Here is a 12,144-nt window from a genome sequence, read left to right as displayed (position 1 = left end):
TTATTTGGGTATGGTAATGCCATGCATAGCACGAGGCCTATGTGTCTTATTAGGGTATGGTAATGCCATGCATAGCACGAGGCCCCCGGGCTTAACTGCTCATATGTTGCATGCCCTGTATGGATCATTATCCTAAAGAACTAACATAATTTACTTCATAGGTAACAATCCAAGTGATTCAGCGAGCACTCCAAAAGATGAAGGTGATGTAAGAACGGTAAGATATGATATGTATTTCTATAGGTTGTTTCACAGTCTCCCAATGTGTGTAGCTGATTATACTTCGTTTGTCTCTATTATGAGCTTCTATACTTTCATGTGTTATTCTGCCTTACATTCGAGTCTAATTTCATCTGTACTCACGTCCCTTTTGCCGTGGTGCTATATTCATGCTACAGGTTCAGATACACAGGTTGGCAAACCTCCTTGCTAGACATTCACGTGTGTTCAGCTGTTAAGCGGTGAACTCCATTTCTACCTGGAGTATAGCCTAGTATATTATCTTTTGGTGTATATTTATATAGATGTTATGGGTAGGTCGAGGCCCTGTCCCGACATGTTTATGGTTTCATATTATCTTAGAGGCTTCATAGACATATGTTGACGCTTCTAGTTATGTGCAGGTGTTATGTCTCAGATGTTTAGATGAGTTATGTTACAGTCTCTGTTATATACAGACATTTATTTATAGAAGTGTTTTGTTATCTTCTCTTCACAAATGTTACAAGGTTACATGATAGTCATATGAGATGTTACAGGTTGGTTCACTTGGTCAAGTTAAGGCATCGGGTGCCGGTCCGCCTCACCCAGGTTTGGGGTGTGACATTTAATTTTTCAAGTTTCTAGCCTTTATAAAAAAATTTAGCTCTGAGATCAATTCTTAATTTGGCTATGCACTCAAAGAATCAAGTTCTTTTTAGCAACTACCCAAGAAGGTAAAGTACGGATAATAAATCAACATAAGAATTTAGTGTGAAAAATTCCTTGCTCAAGGGAATAAAGATCAAAACCAACCTCTATAGGAATTTGCCTAACTTTTCAGTATAACTCGAGTAACTTGTTTTAGGTTACAATGACTTGTACACCTAAGGAACTATTCCAAATAATCCCTACCCCAACTCTTTCTTCCTCAACAGTTCCAAACAATTGCCTCTCTTTACTCTCTCTTCACCGACTCTACCAAATCAGAAAAGGACCTTACAACTCGATAAACACCTATTGCAATTAGTAATAAAAGTAAATATATGGAACACTAAGAGCCTAACTATTACAACTTAAGAACAGAATGATAAATCTTGATAGGAATATGTTATTTATTGCTACTCTAGTTTAAGTTTCTCGGGTTTCTGGTATTGACTCTCAAATACTCTAGATGTCTCTCTCTTTTGTTGTGGTCAAGCTCCAAAGCTTTTGACGTGCTATATTAATAGGATGAAGGCCGCCTTTGGTTATGTAAATCCATCCAACACTTGGTTTCATAAGTTTTACTAAAACCAATCCTTATTTGATGTGGATTTCCTTCTTTCCTTATTTAAGCACATACAGTTTCCTTCTCCTATTTCTAAGCTAATTCCACATGTTCAACTTATGGTAATCTTTCCATAATTTGAACTGCGATTTCTTGTCGAATAGGAATGAGTCAATTAAACTTGTAATTCTCTAAGTTGGCATGAAACAACTTCTCTCCGACAGTCTCCAGTTCCTCCTTCTAAGGACCAGCCTCCTCTTTTGTCGGATTGCTTCACTCAAATTCTTCGAGATCCGTTTCGGACTTCTGGTTCTTTTTCGTCTTCCTTCAATCTTCCTTGTATTTGTTTGTCTCTTGCTACATAGTTTATCAATTATCAAAACTTCATATAAGCTCTGAGCTATTATTGAGACCACAACATCTCAACACACATTGAGAAGGCATTGCTCTCCTGAGATCATCTAACTCCGGCCATCCATAGGAAAAATTTCCTATAACAACATATTGCAGGTTTTCCAAAACTTTCATACATTCAAATTCCGCTTCAGTATATGTAATCCTTGGTTCACCATGAATAAACATGACAGTTTAAGAGAAATGGAAACCTCCATATTCCTTGTTTGCATGTTTGACGTCGATGGTTTTACAGTATTTTCATAGTTCAAATTCTGTAAAGTCGTTGCATTAGTCGAAGTCGTGGTAAGGTGAAGGATTGTAGGGTTCAAAGGTGGGAATTCTGTTGATGAGGTGAGGGTAAGAGGCTGACCGCCGACCATATTAGCCATGAAAAGCTAGGATTTGGTCTAGGGTAGAGTTTAGCGTGCATGGGAGAGAAGACTCCCAGAGAGCTTGTTTTGGGGCTACCAATTAGCTATATTTTTTGGATACCGTATTGATGTTAAAATCATTAAATTGTTTTTTTAAAATAGAGTCATGCAATTTGTTTGTGTTCTGAAGTTGACTTATCGTTTTTGAGTAAAGAATTTGAAACTCTTTTTGTTTAATTCAAATCTGTTGCAAGTAAATATGAAGAATAAAGAGCTGGAGGAGCGTCTTTTTCTTCATACTTGTAGCCGTTTGCTTGCATTTTAGCAATTTCCTTTGTCTTTAATCGTCAACTTGATTCCTTAGTCCAAGTCAAACCTTAATTCGTTTCCTAATGATTATTTTTGACTTGAATAAATACATATGAAATAGAAGAAAACACCAAACACAAGCAGGCGAGAAAAACATAGTAATGATTATTTTAGTTATTTGGATTTTAAGAATTTGTCTCCTAATACAGAGTTACTTTTACTTCTCATCATGTTTGCAGTTAAGAGTCAGATGAAAGTTTCTACCTTGAAGGATGGCTTCTGGGAATCCATTAGATTCGAGTACTTGAAAATATTTGATAAATTTTTCAATTTGACGTCAAAAGGTGCACAAAAGCTTATATTTTCGAACGTCTGCTACTACCCTTTGAGTTTTATAGCTACTCAATTGATTTTGAGGAACCTCCTTGATGAGAAATGCAAACTTTCTGTCATGGGCGAAAGCACATGATAAAGAAAATTAATTTTTGGTGTGTTTATGCAGTAAACAAAGAGGAATTGAAAGCAGAATTGGAGAAATCCGGTAATATGAAGGTATAATTGAATTTTTTTTAAACGATGGGGTAATTTTGATCACATAGTATAATAAAAGATAGATGTGAATAATATATTAAAGTAGAGACCTAGAGGGTAATAGATGTGAACAATATTGGAGGAATATACTGAAAAAATAAATTAGGAGTTTGGTTTAATTATTTATGTGGGCCTGATAAATACACATATGCATATGAATTGGGTAATTTATTTCATATTAGATTAAAAACCTGCACCAATCATACACTGCCACGTGACTGTTTAAAAAGCCTCATCTAATTAACTAGTCAATCATTAATATTAGAGGTATTTTTAAGTCAAAAAATAACGTTGAGAGTATTTTTGATCTAATAGGTGTAAGGAGGGTATTATTGAGCAAATTGAATACGTTAAGAGATATTTTTAAGCAACAAGGTAACATGGAAGATATTTCTTGTCCAATAGGTGCAAAGAGGATATTTTAAAGCCAAATTCAATAGCTTAAGAGCATTTTTAATCCTTTTCCATTAATCAAAGCCAAAATTTGCTTTAAGAAAAAAAAAAAAAAACATACTGAGTTAAACAAACTAAATTAACAGAAGGGTGTGAATACTTGAATGCCCCACAAATGCCTCCGCTCACGAAACGGGACACAAGCACAGATAATGCCACATGCCTTTTGCTGAAATAGCTAAGCCGCCACCTATGTCGCAATCACCTGCCACCTAAACCATCTCTTTAATCAATTATTATTACTGCTAACTACTAACATTTGGGGATCTTCACTTCATTTAATTCTAATTCTTTCCAATAACACAACATTAACAAAAATTCCACAATATGCCTTGGATCAAGAATCTCATCCAACTTTCTTCCACAAGATTCAAACAACAATCATCATTCAAATCTTTAACCCAACCTTCCCTCGCCCAATTGCTGCAATTCAATAGAGACTACTCTGTGGCAAGTAGAGGGGTAGTAGCAGGTCTGGACCCAACAAAAGGGGACCAGAAACCCAGAGTTGCGGTCTTGGGTTCAGGATGGGCTGGATGTAGGCTTATGAAGGGTCTGGACACAAGCATTTATGATGTGGTGTGTGTATCACCAAGGAACCATATGGTGTTTACCCCACTGTTAGCATCTACATGTGTGGGGACTCTTGAATTCAGGTCTGTAGCTGAACCTATTGGGAGGATTCAACCTGCTATTTCAAGTGAACCTGGTTCTTATTTCTATCTTGCTAATTGCACCAACGTTGATTTTGACAACCATGTGGTATGTATGCCTATCTCGTGTCTTTCTTTTTTCCGCCTTTTAATTTTACCCTATTGTCCCTGTCATTTTTAAATATAAAAGCTACTCCTTCCGCTGATAGGCGAATTTAAGATTTCTACATAATGAGTGCTTTACTATAAAAAAAAAAAAAAAAAAAATGTATTAAGTGGGAATTGATCCTAGTTATCTACATTTGAGCAAGTGCACCATTTAGCCATCTTATAGTATGGGTGCCAGCGGATAATATTTTACCAATTTTAGAAAATATATACATAAAATACTTAATTTTACGGAGAGACCATAGGTTGACGTATCCCATTATTAATCTTTAAATTCGCTCCTGCTTCTGTTCATGCTTCTGTTCAGAGGCGTGAATCTTAGGATGTCCTAAAGGACATGGTGCACCACTAAAAAAGGAGAAAAAAGAAAGTACAAAGTGGGAATCAATCCCTGATCCTTTGGCTAAATAATTCAAAGATTCAACCAAGTGCATCATTCAACCCTTTTGTAGCATGGGTGCCATACAATAATATTAGATCAATTTTAGAAAATATGTACATAAAATACTTAATTTTTCGGAATGACCATGGGTTCATGTGGCCCATACTTTTAATCTAAATTCGCCCCTGCTTCCGTTATGCTGTTTGAAATAGTTTATGAAAAAAACAAAAACTTTTGAAATTTGTGGCTTAAAATCCATCTAGGATTTCAAGAAGATGGCTGCACTATTACCAATAGGTTGATCTGAGATTTATATTTGACGGGTTCAACTTTTAGATTCTTACCATGAACCCATTACCTATTGAAATTGTAAGTCCAAAATTAATTAATTTTTTTAAAATTTTAGTGATTTTTAACATTATATATACTCATGTCACGAGGGGACACCAGACATGCCCACAAACGTGAGATATGAAACCCCAAGTTCATCAATTCTAGAAAAAGAAAGGAAAAAACAACAAGATGGACGTGGGATTTGAGCCCCCAACTTCACTTGTAAAGGTGCACCTAATAATTATTGTACCATAGAACTCTTTGAGCTTGGGTGCACACATATATATTGAAGTAGTTTTGAAAAAATATAATATTGTTATACATAGTTTTGAGAAATAAGCATGGATTCACGTGAACCCCTGCCTAGAACTAGCCATATTTGTATGGCTTTAATTCATTTTCAAGTTAAATTATTTCTAAATGTAGTACATATCACATAAAATGGCACAGATCATCTTTCTTTTTTAAAGATTTATTTTTCTGATTTACTTATATGACTGCGTAAATGTGGGAAACTCATGAAGAATCAGGCTACAACTACATTTATGTGGATATAAATCAGGAAGGGTAAAATGAAGAGTCTAAAGTTAAATTACAACAACAACAACAAACCTAGTGTGATCCCACAAGTGGCGTCTGGGAAGGGAGGATGTATGTAGACCTTACCCCTACCTTTGTGAGATAGAGAGGCGGTTTCCGGTAGACCTTAGGCTCAAAAGAAAGTAACTGACGGTGGAATGTAAGAAAAGAGACAGCAAAATAGCAAGATAAAAGTTTAAAGTTAAATTGTTTCTAAGTATATAAAGGTGCATTCTCTCCCCATAAAATGAGACAGAAGGAGTATCCCTTTTTTTTTCCACAGAAAAGTTTATTTCTTTTAAGATCCTTTATGACTGAGTAACCGTGGGAAACTCATGAAGAATCAAGCTACGATTACATGTCAGGGTGTGTTAGCTTTCCATGTAAATCACGGAAATACTTTACTTTATTTATCTTTTTGGGTCATTTTCCTTGGAAGTGTTGTCGTTCAATTACAACCTTCATCCTTTAATCTTTCTCAAGCAAAACAAGATGTTAAGGCACATTTAATTTTGCGAGCTCAACAATCAAATACCATAAAAACCATAATGAATGAATAGAGTAGAAATAGGGTTCATTAATGGAAAATGCAATCAAATATTCACCCAACAATAGGTTCTAGCAAAACTCTAGATGAGAAGTTTAGCTACTCATGTTTCTACCAAAGAACACAAAAAACATAGTCAAAACAATAGCCATAAAAATATAGAACAAGAAAGTTTCGAAAAGCTCCTTAAATCTTCTTAGGATAGATTCAGACTCTTCGGAGCTCTTTCTTGCTTCAAAAATGGTGCTCTCCTCCTTGCTGGGTCGAGATGGGGCTAGAAGGAAGAAAAGAAGCTTTTATACCCTCTAGGAAATAAAGATTTGACCGAATTAACCATTAAATTTTTGCCAGAAAAACTACTTCGCGTGGTGCTCCTGCGCCATGCGGATTGATTTCAGCAGGCAATTTTAGCTCGTGTGGTGCTCGCGTTTTGAATCCATACGGAGCTGCTTGTTACTTTCTTTCCTGACAATTTTTTTCCTTCTCTTGGTGCTTGTGCGGTGTGTCCTCACTGAGCTATCTTCAATGTCTTTAATTTCTGCTTTAAACATTCAAGTTTGCTTTAGTTCATCCTTTCAACTTCCTAACACACAAAATAGTTCAATTAGGCATCAATCTTGTAAATTTTGCATATAAACCTTTAAGAGCACCATGAAAACGGAGTGAAAACACTAACAGCCAAATATCACTTGCCCCCTACTTAAGAATCCAAAGGTCACGTTTGGATGTTGTCGTGACTCTTGGTTACGAAGGTTACCACGGTCTAGGTTTATGGATGTATTCAGTTTGCTAAAGTCCCTCAAACTCGATCAATATCAACAAGATGCCTTAACTGCTTAGGCTTTCGTTTAACAAAATAACTGCGCCTATCAGGGAGAGTATTCATGGTTTCCTTTTTGGTGGAAAACATTTCCAACAAATCAAGATAACCAAAAGTTGGAGATTTCCGTCATACCAAATACACCATTTTATTGGCTGTTCAATCTTAGAGAGTTAACATCTTATTCACGGAATTTAGATTTCATAATCTCTACAAATCAATGGGTTGATTCCTTGGTTCAACTTCGGAGTATTTTAGTAGACTCGTCATGGGCCATGGATGTTATTCACAGTTCGTGTGTACATCTAGGTGAGCTGCCAAACTGTGACGGATGGAGTTGACGTCATTGAGCCGTGGAACTTCAATATTTCATATGACAAGTTGGTGATTGCTTCTGGAGCACAAGCGATGACTTTTGGGATTAAGGGTGTAATGGAGCATGCTATCTTTTTGCGTGAGGTTCACCATGCTCAGGAAATACGTAGGAAACTACTTCTAAACCTGATGCTCTCTGATGTGCCTGGTATATTTCTCAAGCTGATATTCATTTGAAACATCTGATATCTGAAGTAAGTAATAGACTAATTTTTTGATTTGGTAATGGGCGCAGGAGTTACCGAGGAAGAAAAGCGTAGACTCTTACACTGTGTAGTTGTTGGAGGTGGGCCAACAGGAGTTGAGTTCAGTGGTGAACTTAGTGACTTTATCATGAGGGATGTTCATCAAAGATATGCTCATGTCAAAGATTATATTCACGTCACATTGATTGAGGTAAAGCATATTTCAATTTTTTTAATTGGCTTGCATCTCTTTATAGTTTTTATTTTGGGTTCTTTTCACTGCATTACCATTATTTCTTTGGATCTTTCTATGTCGTTGAGGGGTTATTATCAATATACTTGCTTTGCTGTTATTTTACCCGTGAAGGAGCTGTGGTTAGCGCTAATTAATTATTTGTGTCCACCTGACAGGCAAATGAGATACTATCCTCCTTCGATGATCGTTTACGTGTATATGCAATCAAACAGTTGACTAAGGTGAGAATTCGTCAAAAATATGTATAATTATGTTTTATTCTGACATATCTATAACTATGTAGTGCATACGTATATACGTCGTATGTACAATGGCATTTTAAAAAATGGAGACATCACGTGTTTTCTCATAAGGAATCATTACTTCACAAAATTTAATTTGTGTAATGGCACTTTCTGGGGATAGTGGTTGGCATATTAAAATGTGCTGTTTCAACTTATTAAAAAAAAAGTGCAATTTCACGGTTTCCATTATATACAAAAGCCATATATTTGATAATTATTTCAACTTATTCAAAAAAAAAAAAAGAAAAAAGAAAAAAGAAAGTGCAATAGAAAACTTTTTTCTTGATTGTTTAGCTTCTATAGAATGTATACTATTACGCAAGGAAGAGTATAGAGTAGATTGGTTGTATAGTTTGATCGGTGTACGCCTCTACTGGGAGAATTTTCCTGATGAAGAAGTTATTTGGAGAGTTCCATTGAAGAGTTGAGATGTATCAGATTAAGAATAACAGAAGAAAATGGATCGCCTAAAAGAATAGACCTTTTGAATCTGTATATATATCTGAAAGCGCAACTGAACGATGAGAACTTCTGTCTTACTGCGAAATATCTTTCCTTCCTGGAAGGCAAATAGGTTAGCCGCACCTCAGGTATTGCATCCTCTCACCAATGTAGGTATCGGGTAACTCTGTTATGCAGATGGGAACAAATCACCTGACTCTTGCCTCTGGTGGGATTCAAATTCTGGTCTCCCCTGATCTCCTCTATCAGCCACTAAGGCACACTTAAACGCGCAGTCAAACTATCACATTTACTCAAAGCAAATGTTCAATGAAGCAGCATCTGCAATGTCTTACCTATGTTTCCTGCAACCTCTTCTAAAAGGTGAGGGGACAGCTTTAGGGTAGATGAATGCATCACCAAAGTGAAAAAAACTTCTGCTTACCATAAACAGAAGCCTTAGAAATTTCTGCCTCATCCTAAATTCTTGAAGCCTTAGAAATTTTTGCCAATGTGCTTTTTCCGTATTATGATGCCAGTTGGATGGTGCCTCTTGGGTCAACTGGCATAGTAGCTTTACCATCTGTCTGTAATCTCCACAGGCATAATAAGAAAGCAAAAAAGACAGATCCTGAATCCATGTACAGGAGAGAGGGTGCACTATGAACTTTGGCATGTTAGCTTCTTTATAATTTTGCTAATAGAACTGTATTCTGAATTCTAGTTCCTCCATAGTGCTTGATGCAGCAGTAAGAGGATGCTAGTCCGTATTACGAGAAGCTTCGTTCTAAAATTGATGTTTTTTTCTCAACCTGCGCTTGATAGTAGTCATTACGCACCATCACTCCAGGGAATGCATGCATTTTTTTGTGTATATAATATTGTACCATTAAAAATTCTGAACTTTACAATGGTCAGGAACTTTATTATCCGAAGAGAAGCATTCTAGATTACTATACTGCTTTTGTTCAAACCTGTCCTTGGACATGAATAGGCCCCATTACTCCAATGAACATGGGAATTTTTTCCTTAATGTCTCTGGACGAGAATTAGTTTTTTTTAACCATAGTGCCCTTGTTGCTCTCCTATGGATCCAGCAATAGACTAGGTTTCTACCTTATCTAGCTCCACATTGGAATTTATTTTCTGTCTTATGCCCTTGTTGCTCCTATGGATCCAGTTCTGGAATTAATTTCTCACTTATGCACTTGTTTCTTCTCCATGGAACTTCCTTGCCATACCTTTTGTCATTCTCTTCGTCTTCTTACTCCCTCATTATTTTCATAATTTATCTGGTAACATACGTGAAGATGAATTTTCACGATGTTTCCTCCCTATCCATTCACTTTGAGCATGCCGGTAATAATTGTTATTTATATCGTATTTGATATTCTATCCTCATTTCATTTCTGGATCCAGTTATTATTAATGTCAGTTTTCAGTCAGGGGTTCGTCTTGTACGAGGAGTTGTAAAGGACGTGCAAGCTGAGAAGATAATTCTTAGTGATGGTACGGATGTCCCATATGGACTATTAGTGTGGTCTACTGGGGTTGGGCCCTCGCCATTTGTGAGCACTCTGGATTTGCCAAAAGCTAGGGGGAGGTAAGTCGAGATTTAGTATTGAAGCAAGTCACCTATATCTGTATATTGACATTTTATGATTATTGCACTTGGTAAGATTTTGTTCCTCAGTTATTTCGTTTAGTGATCATAAATAATCAAATCAGCCAAAATGGTCGACTCCAACTTATGTTCCCCTGCTTGTTAAATTCTGGCTTCACTACATTGGAGTTTATCAAACAGATAGCTAGATAATTGCCACATCCTTGCCTCTGTTTCTCCACGTCCGAAGCTAGGCCTTATTTTGCGTAGTTTTTTTTTTGTTATAGCATACTGATAATTCCCTGTAAACTAACAGGATAGGAATTGATGAATGGTTATGCGTCCCATCAGTTCAGGATGTCTTCTCAATTGGGGATTGCAGTGGGTTCCTTGAAAGTACAGGCAGACAAGTTCTTCCAGCTTTGGCCCAAGTGAGTTACTGGGACTATACATTCAAAATATTTTTTCAAATAGAGTTGCGGAAGTGTCTCTCGTCTCAAGATGATGTTGCAAAGTCATAAATTTGTGAAAATGATTGGACGCCAGGCTAATTATATATTTTCTTTTTTTTATAGCGTGCTTAATTCATTTGAATATGAATAAACGTAGTTATTTGTTGCTGATTTAAATGCTTTATTATAGATGATTATGTAAAACCCTCTGTTTTCATACGCTCTGTAATGCATAGTGTCGTATGAAGATATATTGTAACGGCAGCTGGTTGTTACTCAGTATTCACCATCTCGGATTTCCTCCATCTTAGACATGACTTATGCTACCAGACATTGTAGGTGGCATTTCCATTTGTTTATCTAGTTATGTTGAAATGCATGATTCTGTTAGGTGAGGTCGAGAAAATTCTGTCTGATAACACCTTACATAATCTCTGTGTTGCATATTGTTGTTGGATGTCCCCGGTAGATGATGAATATTCAGTTACGGTTAAGACATGGTGTCTGAACTAACTGCAGCTTTAAAACTAGCTTTCTTGATGTACCGTTGTTTGGTTTGATCAGGTTGCAGAACGCCAGGGAAAATATCTGGCAGGTCTGTTGAACAGGTTGGGTAAAGAAGGTGGAGGGCGTGCTAATTCAGCAAAGGACATGAACCTTGGAGATCCATTTGTCTATAAACACTTGGGAAGCATGGCTACTGTTGGCAGATATAAAGCCCTTGTGGACCTTAGGGAGAGCAAGGTCTTTCTCATTTTGTAGATGTGCTTCTTACCTGATAAACCTTGTTAGCTTAATTATTTGGTGACTTATTGCAGGTAGCAAAAGGTGTCTCTTTGGCAGGATTCACGAGTTGGTTAATTTGGCGTTCAGCATATCTAACTCGTGTTGTAAGCTGGCGGAATAGATTCTATGTGGCAATCAACTGGCTCACAACTTTTATATTTGGTCGTGATATAAGTCGGATATAAACTTACAAAAACCTTCCATCAGTTTGGCTAACCATGCGGTAATATACGTGTGTTTTTTCTCCTCTGAGTTGATTTCTTTAATAGGTTATCAACTTCTTTTAGTTATAGATTAGATTGCCTTATGACTTGCAGAATTCATTAAAGGTTCTGATTCTAGGGGACTGTTAACCGTTGAAGAATGCCTAACTGGAAGGGAGTTCATGCCTTTGGAAATTATACTGCCATTATTTGTGCTCTCCCTTTTACTAGGGGATTGAAGATCACGTGCCTAACATTGCAATTGCCAAAGTGGATAAATAATAAGGCTTTTGTTGTACTTTACGATTTTCCGTTCGTGTTATCTTTGTGCTCCTCTTGCATGGTATAAGTTATCAACCGATGCTCCCGCTTACAGGACTGTTTGAGCTGATCTTGGCTCGAATTAGAGTGCATTGCTATGTGGCATGTTCTTTATTTCGTCTAGCTCGATACTGATGTACTATGTGGCATGTTCCTGATTTCGTCTGA

General features: G+C 36.7%; 1 protein-coding gene across 5 annotated transcripts; it reads left to right on the top strand.

Moving 5' to 3' along the window:
- The first annotated feature begins 3,653 nt into the window (after positions 1-3,653).
- On the top strand, positions 3,654-12,099 carry LOC132045938 (internal alternative NAD(P)H-ubiquinone oxidoreductase A1, mitochondrial-like). Of its 5 annotated transcripts, none has more exons than XM_059436505.1 (9): positions 3,654-4,350; positions 7,380-7,593; positions 7,681-7,841; positions 8,042-8,107; positions 10,054-10,214; positions 10,531-10,645; positions 11,231-11,410; positions 11,485-11,675; positions 11,795-12,099. In XM_059436505.1, the coding sequence occupies exons 1-8, from the start codon at positions 3,916-3,918 to the stop codon at positions 11,635-11,637; spliced, it is 1,485 nt and encodes a 494-aa protein (XP_059292488.1). In that variant the 5' UTR covers positions 3,654-3,915; the 3' UTR covers positions 11,638-11,675; positions 11,795-12,099. The 5 variants fall into 5 exon arrangements, with proteins under 5 accessions (XP_059292488.1, XP_059292489.1, XP_059292487.1 ...); XM_059436504.1 differs by having other exon boundaries at positions 3,655-4,350; positions 11,770-12,099; XM_059436507.1 differs by having other exon boundaries at positions 4,212-4,350; positions 7,363-7,593; positions 11,770-12,099.
- Positions 12,100-12,144: the final 45 nt, after the last annotated feature.

The sequence above is a fragment of the Lycium ferocissimum genome, unplaced genomic scaffold, assembly GCF_029784015.1.
Source record: "Lycium ferocissimum isolate CSIRO_LF1 unplaced genomic scaffold, AGI_CSIRO_Lferr_CH_V1 ctg8651, whole genome shotgun sequence".
In the NCBI taxonomy this organism is placed as follows: Eukaryota; Viridiplantae; Streptophyta; class Magnoliopsida; order Solanales; family Solanaceae; genus Lycium; species Lycium ferocissimum.
This window is presented reverse-complemented; position numbering and strand designations above follow the sequence as displayed.

Excerpts from the sequence above, each read along its gene's own strand:
- LOC132045938 (XM_059436505.1), top strand. The coding sequence starts at position 3,916 with ATGCCTTGGATCAAGAATCTCATCCAACTTTCTTCCACAAGATTCAAA. Across the intron at positions 4,351-7,379 it reads TTGATTTTGACAACCATGTG|GTGAGCTGCCAAACTGTGAC; the intron begins GTATGTATGCCT and ends GTGTACATCTAG. Across the intron at positions 7,594-7,680 it reads GATGCTCTCTGATGTGCCTG|GAGTTACCGAGGAAGAAAAG; the intron begins GTATATTTCTCA and ends TAATGGGCGCAG.